The sequence below is a fragment of the Hyperoodon ampullatus genome, assembly GCF_949752795.1.
Source record: "Hyperoodon ampullatus genome assembly, chromosome: 8".
Lineage (NCBI taxonomy): Eukaryota > Metazoa > Chordata > Mammalia > Artiodactyla > Ziphiidae > Hyperoodon > Hyperoodon ampullatus.
In genome coordinates, this window is record NC_136921.1 from 58,742,564 (window position 1) to 58,764,268 (window position 21,705).

Consider the following 21,705-nt stretch of genomic DNA (forward strand, 5'->3'; position numbering starts at 1 on the left):
TACACACTCAGGCCCAAAAGGCAGTAATAAAAAGTAACAGATCTTCTGCCTTGTCAACTTGTATTTATAGAGAAATAAATAGCCTTTTACGAGAGATTATAGTGATAGAATCTTCTGTTTGACACCGTCTCCACTAACAGCATGTTTCACTCGCAACTTACCACAAGATGCTATTTCGTCGGTCTGGTCCCCACAGTCGTCTTCCCGGTCACACAGCCATGCTCTGGGAATGCAGCGCCCGTTTCCACAAGAAAACTGGTCCACCTGGCATGTTCTGGCTAAAATAATCAATTAATGTACAAACAATAAATTTAGAGGCCTTTTGAACAACATTAAGGATAAAATAGATCATGCAATAACCCTTTCACACATAAGATGTTACATTGCTCTATTACATGTTTTTAAAATTAAGCTTTATTAAATTTTTGGTAATGCTAGCTTGCCTGCCTTTTCTAAAGTTCACATGCTTTGCCCTTCAATTAAAATGAATGCTAAGTGACAAGATATTCTGTAATCCTCACACACTTCCATAAACGAAGCTATGAATTCATTATTTTACAATTTTTGCCCAGCACTTACTTATGAATATATGGCTGAATTAAATTTCATCCAACTTTTAATTAACAAAAAATAATTTTGCATAGCCTTTGCCAATAAATCAAGAAACTTGCTGCAATGTAGGAGGAAGGATTTGGAGCTATCAGGGTAACTGGTTTCCAATTATGGGGTCAGAATTGTCTTTGTCCTCTAACATTTTCAATGCATTTATTTCTTGATCTCCAAATGATTTCAAGTATGGATCAACAATGCAGAAAACATTTTCTAAAACATACATTTAGCCTTAAAATGGATTTTTTAAAGCTTACTTTTAAGCACAGTTATATAAAGATGTATGACTTTTTAATCAAAGTATACTAATGAACTTTGCTTTGGGTTCTCTTAAGGGTTTCAGTGAACAAACACAGGGAGCATTGCTTTCTCTGGTAGCCGAAGGCAGTGCTTTAAAATTATTCAATGAAAGGGTTATGTTCTACAAGGGGTTTGATTGCCTTTTTCTATTATGATCAAATCAACTTTTGAAAGCATGAGAGCCTAGATAGCTTCCCTAATTCTTCTCCCGGGTGTTAGTTTGTCACATACTTATTTTCATTTTTTATTTATCTATTTTTTTGGAGTATAGTTGCTTTACACTGCTGTGTCAGTTTCTGCTGTACAACAAAGTGAATCAGCCATATGTGTACATATATCCCCTCTTTTTTGGATTTCCTTCCCATTTAGGTCACCACAGAGCACCTAATAGAGTTCCCTGTGCTATGCAGTAGGTTCTCATTAGTTATCTATTTTATACATAGTAGTATATGTATGTCAATCCCAATCTCCCAATTCATCCCCCCCTGCCGCCCCAGCTTTCCCCCTTGGTATTCGTATGTTTGTTCTCTACATCTGTGACTCTATTTCTGTTTTACAAATAAGATCATCTATGCCATTTTTCTAGATTCCACATACATGCATTAATATACGATATTTGTTTTTCTCTTTCTGACTTACTTCACTCTGTATGACAATCTCTAGGTCCTTCCACGTCTCTGCAAATCACATACTTAGTTATTTTTAAATGTTTGATTTTCTTTTTTTTTTTCCTTCTGTCACTCTGAGCTACAAACCTGTTTTCCTGAGTTATCAGTATACCAGCACTCCTTCTTTTTACTGGACCAAAGGAAAGAGTGGGAAATGTTGGGAAGGGGACACTCAGACTTATCAATATTTGGGTGAGATAAAGATTGGACAGTTGAGGAAAAATTAGGGTCTGAGTTCCTGTGACTATGATTAGAAAACATTGCTTAGTTTATAGATGTCCTCTTTTTTTCCTGGGCTTGAGAATCAGAAGGATGTGTTCCTATTTCATCAAAACACCCTGTGAACTTTAATACTGATAGTTGGTATAAAATAGAGTATGGTTCAAAGTCATCTGAACACAGTAGAATGGGTTTCCATAAATTAGGGTTTCAGAGGTCATTTAAAATAATTTCTTAAAAGTTATATACTAGTTATTTCCTTTAAGAAAAGTGTACTTGCTATGTAAAGATGTACACCTATTTTGGTGAATATTTAAAGGATTACTTGAGAAAAACAAATGAAACATTTCTGGCTTGATTTGTTATATTAGATTGGATATAGTGTTTCTATTCTCAGTGGCTATAATTAGAAAGACCAGGAAAATTGTTACAGTATGTATTTTGCTTTGATTATGTGGATAAGGGTCCTGAATCTAAAATATTTTATGTAATATCTGATTTTTCCCTTTTTACAAATAAGTTGCTTTAGATTAACAGAGTTTAAGGAGCCCAACAAACACATATGATTCTGAAGTTTTCAATGTTGAAATTTTAAAGTAGGGTTCAATATTCCTGTATTATTTTATTTTGTTAACCCTATGGATTTTCTGCTAAATTACTCTAACATTTAGGCTAAGTCAACAAAGTTCCTAGGTAATTTTAACAAAACCATGCCTACTTGGAAAAAAATAAGTATATATTTGCATTGGCCTATAGAAGCGTGAAGATGTTGGCTTTGGTTTATTTGGTGGGAAGGGGTATATAGCTATGAGACACATTATTAATTTTTTTCTTACAGGTCTCTGTATCATTTCACTGGTTGCAGTAAATACTTTTTACCTTTTGAGTTTTAAGAGAACTTTAATAAGACAGTTTTCTTTTCAATTCTTCCTCCTGTCTTTCTTCCATCTCTCCCTCTTCCTCCTTCCTCCTTCCTTCTTCCTTCTTTCCCTCCCTTTCTCATTTCTTTTGTTCTCACTACATTTCTTTCTTTCCTAAATCTCTCCTTTCCTCCCTCATTTCCTACCTATTTTATTCATTTGGTCTTTCTTGTTTCTTGCTTAAAAAAAAGATATTATTATATATTTTCATCTCCATTAAACTCTAATTGACCCATAATAAGAGTATATTAAAATTTCAATACAATGGTTTTCTGTTCGATGTCCTTATATCACTCTCCTAGTCATTCGGGTTTAACTCTAGTAAGTTTTCTCAGACTGTCTTCTTTCATCAGGACTGCTATGCTGATTAGAGAGAAGAATGAGAAAGGATTCCTAGAAACCTATCTCACATCATGGATGACCTACCTCACATTGTTATGGGATAGGAATTTGTGTGTCACTTCATTAACTCAGATGCTTGAACAACTTATATGACCCCTTATTTCTAAGAGTATTTACTGGCTTATTATAAAATATATGAATTCATTGTCTTTTCTAGTCATGGAGAAAATGATCTGCTTAGTTTACCAGGCAAATTTAACTGATTTCAGATAAGAAAGATGCTTCATTCCATAAATCTACAAGTACTATCTGTCTATATGGTATAATCAGATTGACTAAATTATCACCTTTTAATCACTAAATTTGTATCAAGAAGACACAACCTCTACTTTCTCAGTTCTTGTCCCCATCAGTTCTGAGTTACTTTGGAGGTGAGATTAGCAGAGCAGCCCCAGAGGACTCTAATTTTGTAGCAAATGCTGCTTTAATGAGGAGGAAATTTACACCTCCTCAGTGGAATTGTTTATTTAGCAGTGAATCAGAAATTCACTGTCACAATGCAAATTTTTTCTACACATCACTAATTATGCTTCCCCTGCAGTCATGTAGGAGTGAGAAATCCCACAATGCACAGGAACAGCAAGGAGGGGGAGGAGAACAGAGCTTAACACATTGTTCCTGAAATTTACCTGTGCTGTATTATTATTATTTTTTTTGCGGTACCCGGGCCTCTCACTGCTGTGGCCTCTCCCGTTGCGGAGCACAGGCTCCGGATGCGCAGGCTCAGAGGCCATGGCTCACGGGTCCAGCTGCTCCGTGGCATGTGGGATCCTCCCGGACCGGGGCACGAACCCGTGTCCCCTGCATCGTCAGGCGGACTCTCAACCACTGCGCCACCAGGGAAGCCCCCTGTGCTGTATTTTAATCAAAGTGTTCCATTTAAACAAAACCTATGTCATATAAGAATATACTCTTCAGTTTCTCTTGTAAAAAAGTCTGATTTTTTTTAATACACCAGGTTTTCTTAATGCAATCCTATCTGTCTAGTTTGAATTTAGTTAAAAATTTGTGGGGGGTATGAGAAGAACAAATATTATGTAATCAAACCAGAGTTCTATGCTGTGGGAAAAAAGCCGGATTGAAATGGCCTAGGCATGAAGCCACAGATCATCATGATTACTATGGGGAAAAAAAAATTTTCAAATCTAAGTACTTCTCATCTTTGTCCTCTGGGTCTCCTTCAAAAGTAGGCAAAAACATTTTGTTGTTGATGGAGAACAACTCCTAAGCCCTGTCTATTAGCTCTGTTCTGCCCGCTTTGTATATGCTGTTTCCCTTCTAGGCACACTTTCCAACCCTCCACCCTCTACGGACTTCACCTCACCCTCCACAATCTATGCTCATCAATCACTCATTGTTCTTTCAGTAAATTATTTCTATCATCTAGAAAAGTATCGGGAATGATATCATTAATACCTGTTTGTCATCATATAGCTCTATCAAATCTTAATATTTTTCTATATTTGCTACAGATTTTTTTGTTTTATTTAAAAAATTATGTATTATAGTTACATTTGGAGTCCCCTGTGTAATCTTTCCCAATCACATTTCCCTCTCTCCTTTAGAAAGGTAACTACTATCCTTAATTTTTCTTTTTTTCATTTCCATACATATTTTATTCCTATTTTTATACATTTGTAAATCAATAAGTACATATAGAACTCTTTTGTATTTTCATATTTCATATGAATGGCACTGAATTGTTTATATTCTGCAACATTTTTGGTTAACGTTGCTAAAATTAATTCCTGTTGATATTTGAGTTCTAATTTTTCATTTTAATTATGAATAACATACTATTATGTGAATATAACAGTGAATATATATATGTATATACATGTGCATATATGTATATACATGTATATATTTCCTTTCTCCTGTAACGGGCATTTGGCTTGTTTTAATTTCTCACTATTACCAATGTTAAAACAATGAAATTCTTATTCACATCTCTATGTGCATAGGTATTGGAGTATAAACCTAGAAATAGAATTATAGACTTGAAGCTATGCACATCTTCACATTTATTGGATTTGGCCAAATTGCCTTACAATGTAGAAAATCAATTTATCCACCAAGAGTGTATGATGATTCCTTTTTTCCACAATCTTGTTAACACATGGTTTTATCAGATTATTTTTTCTAATTAAATGACTTGAACAGTTATTTAGTCATTTTTCTTCAGCTTTTTTTTGGTAAGGCTTAGCTTAGACATCCCCTCCTTCAGGAGGCCTTCCATGATAGCCAAAGAGTAATTAGTTGTTCCTTTACGTGCTCCCATTTGAGGGTCAACTTAGCACTTTGAATACTGCATGGGAATGGCCTGTTTACATGTCTTTCTCCTCACCTTAGCTCTTAGCTTCTTAAAGAAAGGTATTACGTATTTTTCCTCATTCTGTCCCCAGTGCTGTGATAAATATTTATTGAATTAGTAGATCCATGAAGGATAAATCCCAAAGAAACAAAAGAAAATTGGCTTCTGTAGGAAAGCACATTCTTTTAGATATAAAGTAGTCAAAATGTCAAAGGCTACAAAATAGTGGAGGAAATTACACAATAATCCCCTTATGGGAAATAATTTATCTAGGACACATATCCATGTACACACCTATATGTAGAAATGTATAGAAATGGCCCAGCCAGGGAAATTACCTAATGAATTTGCTATATTTTTCCAATATAATGAGATATATGACCTATTCATTTTAGTAAAACAAAATGGAAATACATTGTAACATGACAACATAGTTTTCAAAGCTAAAAGCCATATTTATTTTTCTCTTTGCTCTTTTTATTCAATTTGTAAAGGTGTACAGTGACCATAATAGTTATCATAAATATACTGACAAGAAGACCCAGTAGTGAGTGGCAAACTCAGCAGCCGTCACTTAAAGTGGCACTCGAGGTGCAAGCAAGTGGCATTCTATTTTCTAGTGGACTGAAGGTCTGGAGTGGCTTAGAAATCTTACTAATTAGGATTGATTGTTTTATTTGCTCTTATACATAGCATTTTCACTTCCACTACTGTAACTAGCTAGTCAATCCCTAACCCTCCTTTAAAAATCACATAGAATGAGAATGTAGCTAGGGATTCAAAGATTTACTGCAATGGGATAAATTATATGGAAATATAAATAGGCTTAGTGGTCTTGGAACTTTATTAAAAAAAAACCAAAAAAAAAACTATCCTACATAAATAATATGTCAGGAACAAAAAACAATTTACAGAGGTATTCTACAGAAGACTAAATAAAATACATAAATTATTTTTTCAAGGTTTAAAAAAAAATGTAGCTCTCCATGTGAAATGGCCTACATCACAGTATACTCAAGAACTTCTTCCTCCATTGCCAAGTAAGATTTAGCAGGGACAAGTCTTGTCCAAGTAGTGTATCAACAGTCAACTCATATGAATAGATAAAGTGTCAAATTACTTTGGAAAGCAGAATCATACCCAAAGATAAAGTAGAAGATAATTTGTATTCTAGCCTTTGTGGCATCAAACTCTGAATTCATTTACTACTGCAAAAATCAGATCATCAGCACTAGGAAAGTCAGCTTAGTTCAAGGCATTGAACAGCATTTTTATGGAGACTAACTTTGGAGGAGATTTATGTATATATCCAAGCAAACATTTACCTGTGCAAGTTTGATTGGATTCATCTTCATTACTTCCACAATCATTAGCTCCATCACAAAGCCATCTTTTGGGGATACAGCGATTATTCTTGCATTTAAACTGATCATCAGGACAGCTGTGATTGACTGGGGTGAGGCAGGGAGGAGAGGAGAAGTAAGTTGAGCAATTTAAAACTGCATAAAATTATAATTATTTTAAGGAATAGTCATTTTATGGTAATTATAATATTATAGTACAATTAATCTATATCTTCTGTCATTCACTGTCTCATATTTTATACAAAATAATAACATTCTAGGCTCTGTTAAAATGTAGTCGTTTTACAGAAAATATCAAGGAATTAAAGTTCAGATAAAAGGGAATATACTCATTTTTCATGTCTTCAGTAAAACCAACTACATCCGCTAAGTCTCTTTTCCCATCACTTATCACAATAGGCGATTGAACTTCAGATTTTTTACCAAAAACATTGAAAATTAACCTCAAATTTTAATGTGGAATGCAACAAGTATGTGTCAAATAATTTAATCATATATCAAAAATATTTGTGTATCTTTTTTTAACTACACATCCACTTCTTGAAACATTAAATAAGCCTAATTTTGTTATGTTTTGCTCAATGTTTTCTGGGACTGGAAAGAAAATTCGAAAAATAAAAATGCATCACTTGTGACCTGGAGTTGATGCTAAATATAAGATCCTGAATAATTTTAATAACAAAAATAATCATCATGAGTCTTTTCCCCTAATATAAACAAACATGCAGCCACAAAATATACTGAGGACATGACCAACCCTCATATGGGAAGCTGAGCACAGCTAAGGATTAAATCTCCAATATCTAAGCACAACAGGAGGCCATCTTAAAGTTAACCTCCTGTGATTATTTGTCCTGCTTTCTGGAGGCTAAATTCCCAACTGAATTGGCATGATCTTCAGTATTTATTTCATAACTTCAACATTCTTTCTGAAGTAATTTTCGTTGTGCCCAGTAGTTGCACTTCTGTATGGTAAAAATAAATGTTGGTACTAGTTTTATTTAGAATTTGAAAAATGGCCATTTAATCATGCTATTGCATAGAAAATGTATTCCTTTCTAGTCAGTTTCTACAAAACACTATTCATTTAAAGTAGCCTTAGTGATAAAGTGGTTTTATCACTTTTTGGAAGTTTTTATTCATACATAGTAAAAAATAAGTAAATAAACAGGAAGAAAGGACCTTAAGTTTTCTGGTATTTGAGCAGGATTAACATTTTCTACTCACTTCAGGGACTTTAGCAAGAATAGCAGCTCAGGAGGATAAAAGTCATCCAATATATTAGAGGGTCAACATTTTAAAGTATTAACATTATGCATAAGCACTTCAGTGAAGCTTGATCAAAGACCCTGGCAATTTTCACAGTGTTATAAATGGGAGGTTAAAAAGGAGGACCAAATACAATCCATTGTCTTGTAATTTGGAGTTGAGAAGTAAAATGATAACAGAATTCAAGGTCAAAGCTTATGAGTACTTACAATAAAAAATAATGCCCTGAAATGAATTATGCAGTGCTGAAATATTAACCATGGAACCCCAGGAATCTAATGCTGCTCAGAATCAAGCAATGTTTAAAGAAAACACCATACTGCTGGGAGGTGGCCAGAGACGTTTAGTTTTCCATTGCCCCATTTATTCAGTCATTCATTCATCCACATGCTAGTTACTGTTCTAGACTCTGAGACTAAAAAGGTGCTATGTCATAGTGTGTCTCCTCAGGAAGTCTTCTCATCTATTAGATGCATCAAATAAGTAAGCATAAAATTGCAATATGGTTTGGCAGCTACCATAATAAGAGAATATCCAAGAGATGTTTAACTCAACTGGGCTGTATCGAGAAGGAGATATTTGGTGTTCAAAAATGACTTCCCTATGGAGGTAATGGTAAACTACGGTGAACTCCATAACTGGGAACAGACAATGCAATATCACACAAGAAAGAGAAGGATATTTTTTAGAGATTTACATGTAGTTCAGCATGCCAAGGACAAAGAGGCTAAGTGGATACATGATAGACATTTAAAGCTAAAAATGTAAATGTGAGACATAACATGAAGTACTTTCTGTGGAGTTAATAGATTTTAGAATTTATTTTGTTGGTTATGCAGTTATTGAAATGACAAGATTAAATTTCATTCTACAAATACCACTCTGGAAGCAATGTGGAAAGTGGGCTTTTTAGTTAAGGGAAGAATAGTGGTAGGAGTAAGAGCAGGGCACCCTCTGCATTCATCTCAGGTAGGAGGCTAATTTATACAGTGAAGATTTAGATGAGGTAAGGATAAAAAATTAATTACTTAAGAGGTAAAAAAGATGAGACTTATTGATAGAATTGAATATGGCCTATACGTAAAGTAGAAGACACCAGGAAAAGGCCATGGTGTAGGTTTGGGTGATATGATGAAAATAATGAAAGAAAAAAATATTGACTAGGAATTTTAATATTACAGTTAACAGTAGTAATTCCCCCTCTGCACATAGAGGAGATGAGTTTCTTTATGAGTTGGTGAAAAGAACAATCACACAGAACAGGGACCTATAGGATTAATTCCTAAATACTGGGATGAAATAACTGTGCTCTACTCGTGCACTCTGTGACTATGCAGGGAGCTGATATTCAGGGAGCATTCACTGTAACCGTGAATAAACATTGTGAGTCATGAGGAATGAGGCAATTAATCTAATGAAGGGGGAAGCTGGGGTGAAGTGAGAGCAGCATCGACATATATACACTACCGAATGTAAAATAGGTAGCTAGTGGGAAGCAGCAGCATAGCACAGGGAGATCAGCTCGGTGCTTTGTGTCCACCTAGAGGGGTGGGATAGGGAGGGTGGGAGGGAGGCTCAAGAGGAGGGGATATGGAGACATATGTATGCATATGGCTGATTCACTTTGGTGTGCAACTGAAACTAGCACAGTATTGTGAAGCAATTATACTCCAATAAAGATCTATAAATAAATAAATAAATAAATAATACATTGTTTGTGTTAAAAAGTAGGAAAAAAAAATCTACCCTTAGATGAAATTCTCCTCCCACTCCAAAAGTTTTGGCTAATTTAGTATTTAACATTTTACTTGTGGCACACTTTATAGAGAATAGATAGTAATAGGATTGAAAATAAGAAGTTCATAATGTTGAAGTCAGAGTCCATGTTTGGAAATTAAGAGAAAGTAGTATTAGATTTATGTATTAATTACAATTTATGTATTATGTATTTTTTACAATTTGAAAATATTTTTAAAAGTCCATATTCTTGGAATTTTGTCCCCAAATTGTATGCCATAGATACTCAAACCAATTTTGTTCATTCTTAACAAGGAATCTTTAAAACTTTATTTTTATATTCTTGATTGAAATAAAAAGGAAAATGGAGGGTTGCCAATTAACTCTCAATTAGTTTAGCCACTTAACTGAAAAAATGTATTAACTGAAAAAAAAATTTTCTTTTAAAAATAATATATATAAGTCAAATCAAAAGACAAAATGTAAATGTCTGTCACATACCTCTCTTCATATAAAAATATTTCATATCTCTCAAAACCATTCAGGTAGTGATTCTTCTCAAATGTATTTTCAAAAGTTTACTTAATCTGCTTCTCAAATTGTTTTCCTTCCGTATTTGTAGGACATTTCTTCATCCCTACCAGAAATATGAAACTATTCCTATTATAGCAAATGATAAACAGCTAAATAGAAGCTAAAGGGGAGAAAAATCAACCCTTTAATTTCTTCAATAGTCTGAGTGTCCCTATGTGTTTCCTACTATGTACTGAGCCAGTGAAGTTAGGTAATAACATATTCCAAACTCATGTCTGTTTCCTTGGAGCATCTTCAAGGCTCTGTTGCCAAGGAGCAATGGAGTGGATCGTGACCTTCTGTATGAGTAATTCTGCCTTGGGGGAGTTTAAATTGATTTTCCACATCTTTAAATTCAGAGATCCGAAGGGTCTCCTATAGCAACCTTCTAACAATGGTACGGTGGCGCTGACAGCACAAAATAGGAAAGAAGAGAATTTCTGGAGCAAGCAAAATGGTAATACTCAAAGATGGGGAAGGATGAGAAAAACAGTGCTTTAAAACTATGCAAAGGAGATAATCTAAGTTCTAATCTCTATACAAAAGGATGACTGAAAAAAAAGAAAAAAGCTAAGTTCAATCTGCATCAATGATATTTTTAGATTTTCCCAAACTGCTTTGATAGTTCACACACTCAAAGACTCAGAAAGTTTTAACATAACTTGAAGGAGAACATACAGCAACTGACTGAATCTTCATCACTTCCATCTAGACAGTCATCATCGCCATCACATTTCCACCGAGCTTGGATACAGTGTCTGTTTTTGCAGCGAAATTCTCCAGCTTTACAAATGTGAGGTAATTCTTCTCCAGGATTAACTACGGTTAAAACAAACCCAAGGTATATAAACAATACTAGATACATTCAGTTCATTAAAATGTAAATTTTGTTATAATAACAAAATACTGATCTCATTTCATTTTATAGAGAATATGAAAACATCTCAACATTGTAGTGGCAACCTTCTCTGGAAATGAGAAAAATTTAGGTTTTTCAGACAATAATTATTCTACTAAGAATTCTAAAAATTCATTTTAAGCAACTGTCTCCAAAATAATAACAACAATAATACAATACCATCTTATATTTATGCTGTTTGTAGTTTTACTTTTTAAAGAGCTTTTATTCATAATCTCAGCTGATCATCATGACAACCTATGAAGAAGGCACGGCAAAGAATTTTACTACCTCCACCTTACACATAAGTACACCAAAAACTAATCAAAGTGAAAAGACATGGGAATAGAACCCAGCATTGATGGCTGTATTTACTTCGCTGGTCTGCAAGTGGAAAAAAAAAAAAAAAAAACTCAGATGTGGTTAAGTATTCAAGGAAGTATTAAGTTAATCAAAATGATTATATACTCAGAATCTATGTTCCATATATCCCATGTTCTCTGATCAAATGTTAGGAATTCCACTGATTGGGATTTATTCGCAAATTGGAAGTGTTGCTATTCTTCTGTTCTCTTTGAGTGGATTCAGTACAGTCTGAAAAGTGAAGGGAATGTGGCAATGGTTAAAGTAAATGATTTGTATTTCTTGGACTGAAAAAGGTGTTGAATTATCAAAAGCTGGTTTATTACTAAAAGAAACAGAAGCTAATTTTTCCACCCAAGTTCTGATAACCTTCAGCTTTATTTTGGGTAACTGCTTTGGACTGATGAACCGTCACAAAACCTATATGCACTCCAATAATAAGGAATAATGAGAAAAACATATGTGGCTTTTCCAGAACACTCTGTGTTTCACTCCCTTAACCCTTACATTTTCCCTGCTAAAAAGAATGGAAGAGGGAATGTGACGCTGAACAATAACTGCAGAGAATCTGCTTCAGAGAATTATGCGTGGGGCTGGGCAAAGAAATGCATCCCATATAATCCAGATTCTTATTTAAGGCCTTGAGGGTGAAAAATAATCAGTGTGGTGAATGAAATATTCAGTTAGGTCAAAGGTAATCCTATGTGTCTTCTGTCCCCTCTCAGACAAGCGGACACTGTACACAGGAACTGACAGTAATTTTTCCCCCGTTTAATCTCTTTCAACAACAAAATGCAGAAGCAGCAATTTCTCTGTTGTCTTTCCGTAAGGTCACTTGAAAGTAACAAATTTTGTAAATATATATATTATATATATATACATATTCATATATATACATATTCAGAGAGAGAGAAAGAAAGAGAACAAATCTCAAATAGGAAATTGCAATAAATAAAAACAAAAATGAGAGATCATTGGGTCTCTTATTCAACCCCAGGGTGCCTTTTTATAGCAGCAACTGGGAATGAGTATGGGACTCAAGACAAAGTGGAGGTGTAGAGACTTCCCTGGTGGCGCAGTGGCTAAGAATCCGCCTGCCAATGCAGGCGTCACCGGTTTGAGCCCTGGTCCAGGAAGATCCAACATGCTGCAGAGCAGCTAAGCCCATGTGCCACAACTACTGAAGCCCGCATGCCTAGAGCCCGTGGTCCACAACAAGAGAAGCCACCACAATGAGAAGCCTGCGCACCACAACGAAGAGTAGTCACCACTCGTCGCAACTAGAGAAAGCCTGCATACAGCAATGAAGACCCAACGTAGCCAAAAAATAAATAAATAAAATAAAATAAATTAATTTAAAAAAAAAGAGGGCTTCCCTGGTGGCGCAGTGTTTGAGAGTCCGCCTGCCGATCCAGGGGACACGGGTTCATGCCCCGGTCCGGGAGGATCCCACATGCCCCGGAGTAGCTGGGCCCGTGAGCCATGGCCGCTGAGCCTGCACATCTGGAGCCTGTGATCCGCAACAGGAGAGGCCACAACAGTGAGAGGCCCACGTACCGCAAAAAAACCCAAAAAACAAAACAAAAAACCCCACACACATTAAAAAAAAAAGGTGGAGGTGTAATCTGGGATGTGTCTGACCATCTCTAGGATCAAGCTTTTCTCTCAAATCTCTAGAACTGACCATTGATAACATGCAAATTTCCCTTATTTTGAGTTTTGTTTGTTCAATTAGACCTTAAGGTCTTTGAGGGTGGTATAGTTTCTTCTTTTGACTCTATATAAGCCCAACTTAGAACTGGAACTAGTAGTTTGATTAATTTCTACTGTATAATTATTAAGCCTAACAGTCTATAGTCTCTCAGTGTTTTTAAAAAAAATTTCCATCAGACAAGAAACCTGATTTGAGATGTCACCAGCTTCCTTGCCACTTAAGTTCAGCTTTAAGATTTTCTGTAGTCTCTCTATAGTTTACTCCAAAGAAATAGTAAGTCAATTCCATTGTTACATAGCTTGAGGATCGAAAAACTCAAGAAACCAAACAGAAGAAATTCTCTTCTGATAACAATCCTACCAATTTAAAAGGCTTAGCTCTCACGGGGTCATTTGATCAAATAACTCAACCCACAGTTGTAAGGAATGATCAAAAGTATCCATATACAAGAGTGAAATTATAGTTTCTTCTGAATAATTATATCTATATTTAAGAAGATTCGTTTGTTTACGGAAAGACAAACTACCCTAGAAAATTGATATTTCTAAACTAAATATTCTTTAATGTAATCAATTTAGAGAGAGGTCTCTAAGTCTACTTAGGTTTCAAATGTTTTTCAAGTGATATGCCAATCATTACGGAATAAATGCAAATAGGAAGAATTTCCAAACTTGCTTTAAACATTGTTCCAAATGTATGTGGGTGGTCAGTTATCTTTAAATGTTTGCTCATATAAATGTGGAAAATTTCAAAAACAGATGACAGTGATGTCTAAGGTTCCATTCACGTTTTTCATTATAGGTTATGAATAATTGCTTGAGAACCAGTAGAGCTTACCTCGTGAGATAACTTTTTTATATCTATTGCATCTGATGATGATTTATATCAATGTCATTCAAACGTATCAATATCACTTGTAACAGCAGTTAGGCATTGCTTATATCTGTAATAACAGATGCATTAAAACATATACAAATATTTTTGATGTTTTAAAGTTTGTCTACAATTATTCTAACCCCTGTAATTTGTTGGAGAGGCATTTCTCCATGGTGTTTCTACATGTCTTGTGTCAGCTTTTATACTGACCTTTTTTTCAAGGATGTTTATGCAGCTAACAGCCTTGGAAGATCGAAGTATAGCTTCCTTTCAGAGCAGAGAGTAAGTTTGTTTCTTGACCAGGATAGTAAAGATAATGTCTCTCTTCAGGACAAAGGTTGGTCCTCACATGATGTGGAGGTGGGGTAGGGCAAGAAGAACCAAGGTGCACATGAAACTTCAGCAACCTGCTTTGCCATGAGTAATAAAATCCTTTGTGTCTGATCAAAGGATTGCATGTCTTCTGTCTAAATCTATGAAACTCTGGTGGGCTAACATGCTAGATTGCAACTAGGGGAAACTTTCAGACCTTTCATAATAGTAAATAATTTTTTTAAGATACTGGATTCTGATTTTCAAAGTCTCCCAGGGCAATCGGCATCATTAATGTAAGCCAGCCCTAACCCAAGTCTCCCAGATGGAATCAGTCATTATATCACAGAGAAACCATGATATCAACGCTGCCTAGGTTTGCTCAGGATACATAATGATAAAAGACAGGTTATTTTTGAGCCAGTAATGTCCATTATCACAATAAAATTTAATGTGATAGGTGATAATCTGGATAAGATGGCAGTTTAGACATCCCAAAGCATGGTCTTTTTCTCAGCATTGACCTAACTGTGGAACTGGGTAGCAACATCATCTATCATAAGACCCTAGCTGATGGCCAGGCAATCTACCAACTTTTGCAAGAATCAACAAGATGATGAAGCAAGTATATCTGGCATCATTAAAAGAGGGAATAGCATTCATAAGAAAATAAGATTAGTGTTCTGTACACCTTGTACAAACTTCTATAAAGGAGTTATTTTATAATTAACTTTCACACATCTAGCTGTTTTTATGAGGTCTTTGAATGTAGGAAGGATAATGCCACATACAGAACAGAACAGTGCCTAGAACAGAACTAGTTGTAGAGGAGAGGTTCAAAATTATTTGTTGCCCAAGTTACTGGAATTAACAGAGACTGATAATTCTACATTACAGCCATTATTATAATGAGAGATTCTACCTCTGGAGACTGAATAAATACTTCAGGAAAACACTATTACTTCAACTGGCTCAGCAGCTAATGCTCTTCTCCTTTCACCCAAGTACATGAAAGAAGTTAGCTTAATTTAAGGGAAAAAAGGCTGATATGTAGCTAGAAAGAAAGAAAGAGTGATAAAGTTCCCCCCCAACCAAGAAAGCAAACATACAGGAAAAGCTCCATGTATGTCACTTGCTTCCAATGCTTAATGTGACAAAACCCATATTGCACTTGGGTATGTAGGCACAGCCAGAAAGTGCTTTCCATATATTAACAAATGCTATTCTTACAAGCTTTGCTTCAGAGTTGTACTTTGCACTGTGAATTTGAAAACTGAATTCAAAACCTGTAATTCTACAGCCAGGGTCACTTCTAGTAAAAATATTACAACATTATCTCACCAGGAAGAAAACTGACAAAGTAATAAACAATCCTTGGGCTTCCCTGGTGGCGCAGTGGTTGAGAGTCCGCCTGCTGATGCAGGGGACACGGGTTCGTGCCCCGGTCCGGGAGGATCCCACATGCCGCGGAGCGGCTGGGCCCGTGAGCCATGGCCGCTGAGCCTGCGCGTCCGGAGCCTGTGCTCCGCAACGGGAGAGACCACAACAGTGAGAGGCCTGCATACCGCAAAAAAAATAAAAAATAAAAAAAATAAAAAATAAACAGTCCTTTAATTTAACCAGGATCAGGAATAAAATGACATGAATCATGGCATGCTTGGCAAGGAACTGCCAGTTCTCACACATCCTATGATACCTGCTGTTAGAGCAGTGGAATTAGAAGGTCTCTGCCTGACTTGTCAATACACTGCAAAGAGAAATATGCACTCTAGAATTAATTATTTTCTTTGGTAAAAACTGCTAGAGTGATAGCTAGAGCTAATGTCGAGATTCAATGAGGTAAATGAAGAAACCTTACTAATAAACCATTTTTATTTTAGTTTATTTTTGAATCATCTCTTTGGATCTCAGCTCAGCGACTGGATTTAATAACATACGTCCCTGGCCTTGTTTTAATAAGCTGTGGTGCCCATGAACAAGTGTCTATATTTCTAATTTGGCTTTACTTCTTTCCAACCTCAGTGTGGTAATCTATTCTAAACTGATTCTTGTCTCTTCTCTCAATTGATAATTTGCTCTTGACTATATCATAACAGCATTAGTCCCAGGATAAAAATAAAGTTTCCCTATTGTCCTTATATGTTTCATGTTATGATATGTTTATTTGCTTAACAAACTGTATCTTGCATTTTGGGAGTACAGAATTTCTTAACTATCCCTTGATATGAGCAGGGAAAGAGAAAAATCTAAAAGAAAACTTGAAGTTGTAGTTTGCTGGATGACTCTCTATAAGATTGCCTATACTGGAAGGTAGCGTGAAAAATGCTGCTATGGTTTTGGAATTTTCTCCTTTAGATCATAGCAGGATGATGTTTCATTAGATAGAGTCGTCTTCTGAGCAGCTAACCTAAGTGGGACATAATCTTCCTATACACAGAAGGCCATAAATATTCATCTGGATGGGGCTTCTAAACTTTTTACTGCCTTAAACTTTTTATTACACTTCAGACTGCATGTATCCTAGAACATAAGGCTTGTCACAGTTGAACAGATAAATGGCTCAGCCATGGTGGAGCACTGGTTTTTTTTTTTTTTTTTTTTTTTTTTTTTTTTTGCGGTACGCGGGCTTCTCAATGTTGTGGCCTCTCCCGTTGTGGAGCATAGGCTCTGGACGCGCAGGCTCAGCGGCCATGGCTCATGGGCCTAGCCGCTCCGCAGCATGTGGGATCTTCCCAGACTGGGGCACAAACCCGTGTCCCCTGCATCGGCAGGCGGACTCTCAACCACTGCACCATCAGGGAAGCCCAGGAGCACTGTTTTTGATGAGTAATGTATCTGGTGTTCCAGAAGGTGAAGGAGGTCACAGAGTACCACTGACATATAACTGTACAATGCTACCCTTGGATGACCAATATTTGGGGCAATGTTTAAGTTGCTTTCTTGGGACTAAGGCATATTGGAAAGCTCTGTTCCTTTTCTTTTTCTGTCCAGGCCACTAAAGAGGCATTTAAAGAATTACTATGTTACTGTCTCATTACTCTAGACAAAATTATGCTGCTATTTAAAAAAAAATAGTGACTATCATTTTTTTATTTTTGTAGGAGCTTAACTTCCTTTCTCAGGATTACTCTTGTCGTCATTTATTAATTTTCTATGCTGTGATTTTTCCCTACAAAGGCATCAAGATAAATTAAAAAAAAAAACTCACTTGATAATTGATCAACTGGCTTTCCATATGCTTCTCCAGGGCAATAAGTTTCCAGTTACTATGCTACACCAGGCCTCATTTCTAATTGTGAGAAGACTTGACCAATGCACACAAAATTCACAAGGACAAAGAGTCCAGCCTACTCTGATTCTTGATTCCTTCCAGGTATGGCATTAGAATTCATCCTCAGTCAATCACATAACATGCCAATATTTTTCTGCTGTGTGAATGCCTCTTCTGGCATTGCCTTCTGCTACAAGTTCATTGAGAAACAACCGTTGGTGTTTATTTCTGGCCTGACCATCTGCCAATGGGTTTTTGTTCATTTGATGCCAATTCACCGAGGATGACTGAAACCAGGATGATCATATCTCTGTGGTTGCAACATGTATTTTTGTTTTACATACATATTTAGATTTAATCCAGATTAAAGAGTTAATCCAGTTGAGACTAGTTCACAAAACTATAATCTAGCCTGAACTATGTCAGAAGCCCAGAGAACTCAGCATTAATGAGAGCTTAGTGACACACTGATATCAGTTTTGCCCTATGCTCTGCAACCACAAACTCTATTTGTAGTCCTTTTGCACTTTAATTTCCTCATCTGCAAACTAAGGATGAAATTTCCTTATAAAAACCTTTACTAATGAATAGTAACTGGAATAATCTATATGAACACACTTTGACTTCTTTTCAATAAATGAGTTACTATAGCATTTCTCTTGATTTTTTCTATTATATTTGAAAGGAACCTAGACAAATTGGATGCCATATTAAAAATCTAGTAAAAATTTTGACAACTAAATGCAATAACAAATTCTCAAATAAAAATTCACCTGTTTTTGTTGATTTAACATTGTTTCATGTAACAACTATAGGTAAAACAATCTTCTTTTTTAATCCCCTTTTTTTGCATTGGGATTAACTCATCAATGCATTATAAGTATTAAAAAGGCACCAATAGTCTCAGAAAACTTTCATTTAATTTTCACCAGATATATAATCACATGTGAACTATCATAACGAATCTCCTAACATCAGCTACATGACCAATATTGTGTACAGTATTTCTTTACAAGCCAAAAGTCACCTAATTTTTATTTACACAGAGATATCCAGTGATAAATCTTTTGTATAATCAATCTCAATATGCACATATATATGCCAACTCATAAGGAATCTGTAAATTTTTAACGGGGAATAAGAATGAAGTCAATAGGAAATATAATTTGGAGGCAAACAATACAAGTAATTATAACTCACACAACTAAAATTAAAGAACTAATTAGAAAATTTAAAGAGTAAAAACCATCTAGATATTAGTACCTGATGTATAAGCTCTCCCTCCAAATTCCCATGATGAAAACAAAGATAAAGAATGAAAACTCACAAGATCCTTGAGAATTCAGCCTCTTGATCATTCTATTGACACTATCTTAAGTGAATTTTGACGTTTTTGCAAGAACAAGAAGACTAGATTTAAATATTCAATCAGAAGCCTCTCTAAGTTATACCACTAGAAACTGAATAAGCTTGTCTATTTTTAGGTAGGAAAAAAGGTCCTTTGCTCCTCCCGTACTGACTGTAAGGTCTGTGCCTACCATAAAAAGGAGATACTGCAGTGCTACTTTCCATCCTTGAGAGGAATTCTGGTGGTACAGCAAAGGCAGGATGAGACCTGGTGGAGGTCCACAAAGGTTACTATTTGTGTGTGTATGTGAGTCTGTCTGTGTGCATTTCATCTGTTCAAATGTCAAAATCATTCAGCTGGAATAGCAAAGGATCTCATTTTGTACCAGAAAAATAATCTTAGAAGAATCTGTTGGAGAAATTATACTATGAAATGTAAACATAAATCATACCATTTATCCTGATAACTAAGATAAGATTTAATCTACCAGGCAGACTTTATGCTATTCAAAGCAATGCTTAATCCCTGTTTATTCCCAAACTATGGGTCTTGGTAGATCTCCTCTCTTCTGATGCAAACAACCACCAAATGGAAATTACTAAGTAATGCCACAGAACAAAGGAAGGGATACCATCTGATGATGAATCAAAGAAAGTACACCTCAGAGAATTATTTTATACAGAAAAATAGGAAAATATATAGGCAATTTAAAAAATACTACTAAAAATGGGAAAAAAACCTTGCCCATGGGTAAAATTCATATTTGTGCTCTGAAGTATATTACCTCAAAATCTAATTAAAGAATATTTGTCAAATTTTGAAGAAAAATTTGTTTGGTCAACAATTAATATCCAGAAGAATTGCTATTCACATATAAAGGCAAAGGAGACATATTTGGAATACAGAACTCTACAATATACATTCTTTGTAGTCATCTTGAAGAAGTTATTTCAAATTATACTCCATCTATCCTATACATCAGTGATAATTAATAAATAAACAATGAAGAACTAAAAGTTTGAGTACTAACCAATACAACTAGTGAAGCACTGATCCAGGCCTAAAAGAAAATATTGTAAAGTTGATCAAAAATCTATAAATGTTAAAACATCTTTAAAGAGACTTACTGTTTGATAATTCAAAATAATATTCCTTGTCAGAAATCCTAAATTATAATAAGGACTGAAATTAAGGAAGATGAAGAGAAAAGAATGAATGAAGCCAAATTCCTCATCTCAAATAGTTGAAACTCAAAATAATAGAAATAGAACTTAATTGGTGATATTATTCCAAAGGCTTAAAGTAGATGAGAAGATATAACAAACTAACCATGGACAATATGGTAAAATACAGAAGGAATTACAAACAGTACAGTAACACACAAATAATATATAATAATGTATCAGAAATAATACACATCATGTAGGAAAAGATGACAAATAGCTTAAAACGCAGTCATTAAAAATCATATTTACAAAAAACATTTAGTTACATGGTAAAATGCTTATGCTCATATTAAGTAAAATAAGGGACAAAATAATTTATATGAGTATGATCCAAAATTTGTAAAGTACAACATAATTAAGAGTTCAATCACCAAAATGAAATAATTTAGGATCTAAATTCCAAATGTTCTACATACTAATTACATGAACTTCTAAAAGTTATTAACCTCTCAGTGTAAATTTTAAATCATAAAATGAGATAGTAAGAGTATCTTCCTTATATGATTATTGTAAGGACTGATGAGAATCATGAACATTTTTTTTAAATGCCACATCCAGTATAAGAATTCAATAAATGTTAACTATGATTATATTAGTAGTAGAAAAAATAATAACTTCTATGATATATAATTATAAGGATCCCCATGAAAATGTCCTAGAAGCTTATTGTTGAATAATGGCATTATAAATAGGTTTTGCATTAATGTTTTTATATTTCTCAAATGTTACTATTTATTAAATCAGCTTTAGAAATCCACATTAAAATATTTTTTTATCCACATCTTTTCTTCTCTAAAAGAAGACATCACAGATAAGTTGAAGTCTTTTTTGTTACACTTATTTCTTCTTCTGCCTCCCAGAGACATCATTATAACTAATGGAAAAATACATGAAATATTTATTCAACAATTTGTGATGGTAATTTTATGTGTCAACTTGACTAGGCGACAGAGTGACCAGATTTGTGTCAAACATTACTCTGTTGTGTCTGTGAGAGTGTTTTTGATTAGATTAACATTTGAATCAGTAGACCAAATTAAAGCAGATTGCCCTCCCTAATGTGAGAGGCCCTCATCCAATCAGCTAAAGGCCTGAATAGAAAAAAAGGCCTACTTTCCTACAAGTAACAGGAATTCTTCCTGCCTGATTGCTTGAACTGTGATGTTTTTGTTTTGGTTTTGGTTTTCCTGACTTTGGACTCAAACTGAAGCACTGGCTCTTCCTGGGTCTCAGGCCTACCAGCATTCAGGTTGGAACTACACCAATGGCACTCCTGAGATTCCAGCTTGCTGACTGCAGATCTTGGGACTGTCAGCCTCCAT

General features: G+C 35.0%; 1 protein-coding gene across 1 annotated transcript in view; it reads right to left on the minus strand.

Moving 5' to 3' along the window:
* LRP1B (LDL receptor related protein 1B) overlaps positions 1-21,705 on the minus strand; it is a gene marked incomplete at both ends in the record, with an annotated part of 1,860,945 nt that overhangs the window by 735,790 nt on the left and 1,103,450 nt on the right. The window contains 3 exons of the mRNA XM_079710778.1: positions 162-278; positions 6,758-6,883; positions 11,054-11,194. Of these exons, the coding sequence (XP_079566904.1) occupies positions 162-278; positions 6,758-6,883; positions 11,054-11,194 (384 nt within the window). The remainder of the gene's footprint in view (positions 1-161; positions 279-6,757; positions 6,884-11,053; positions 11,195-21,705) is intronic.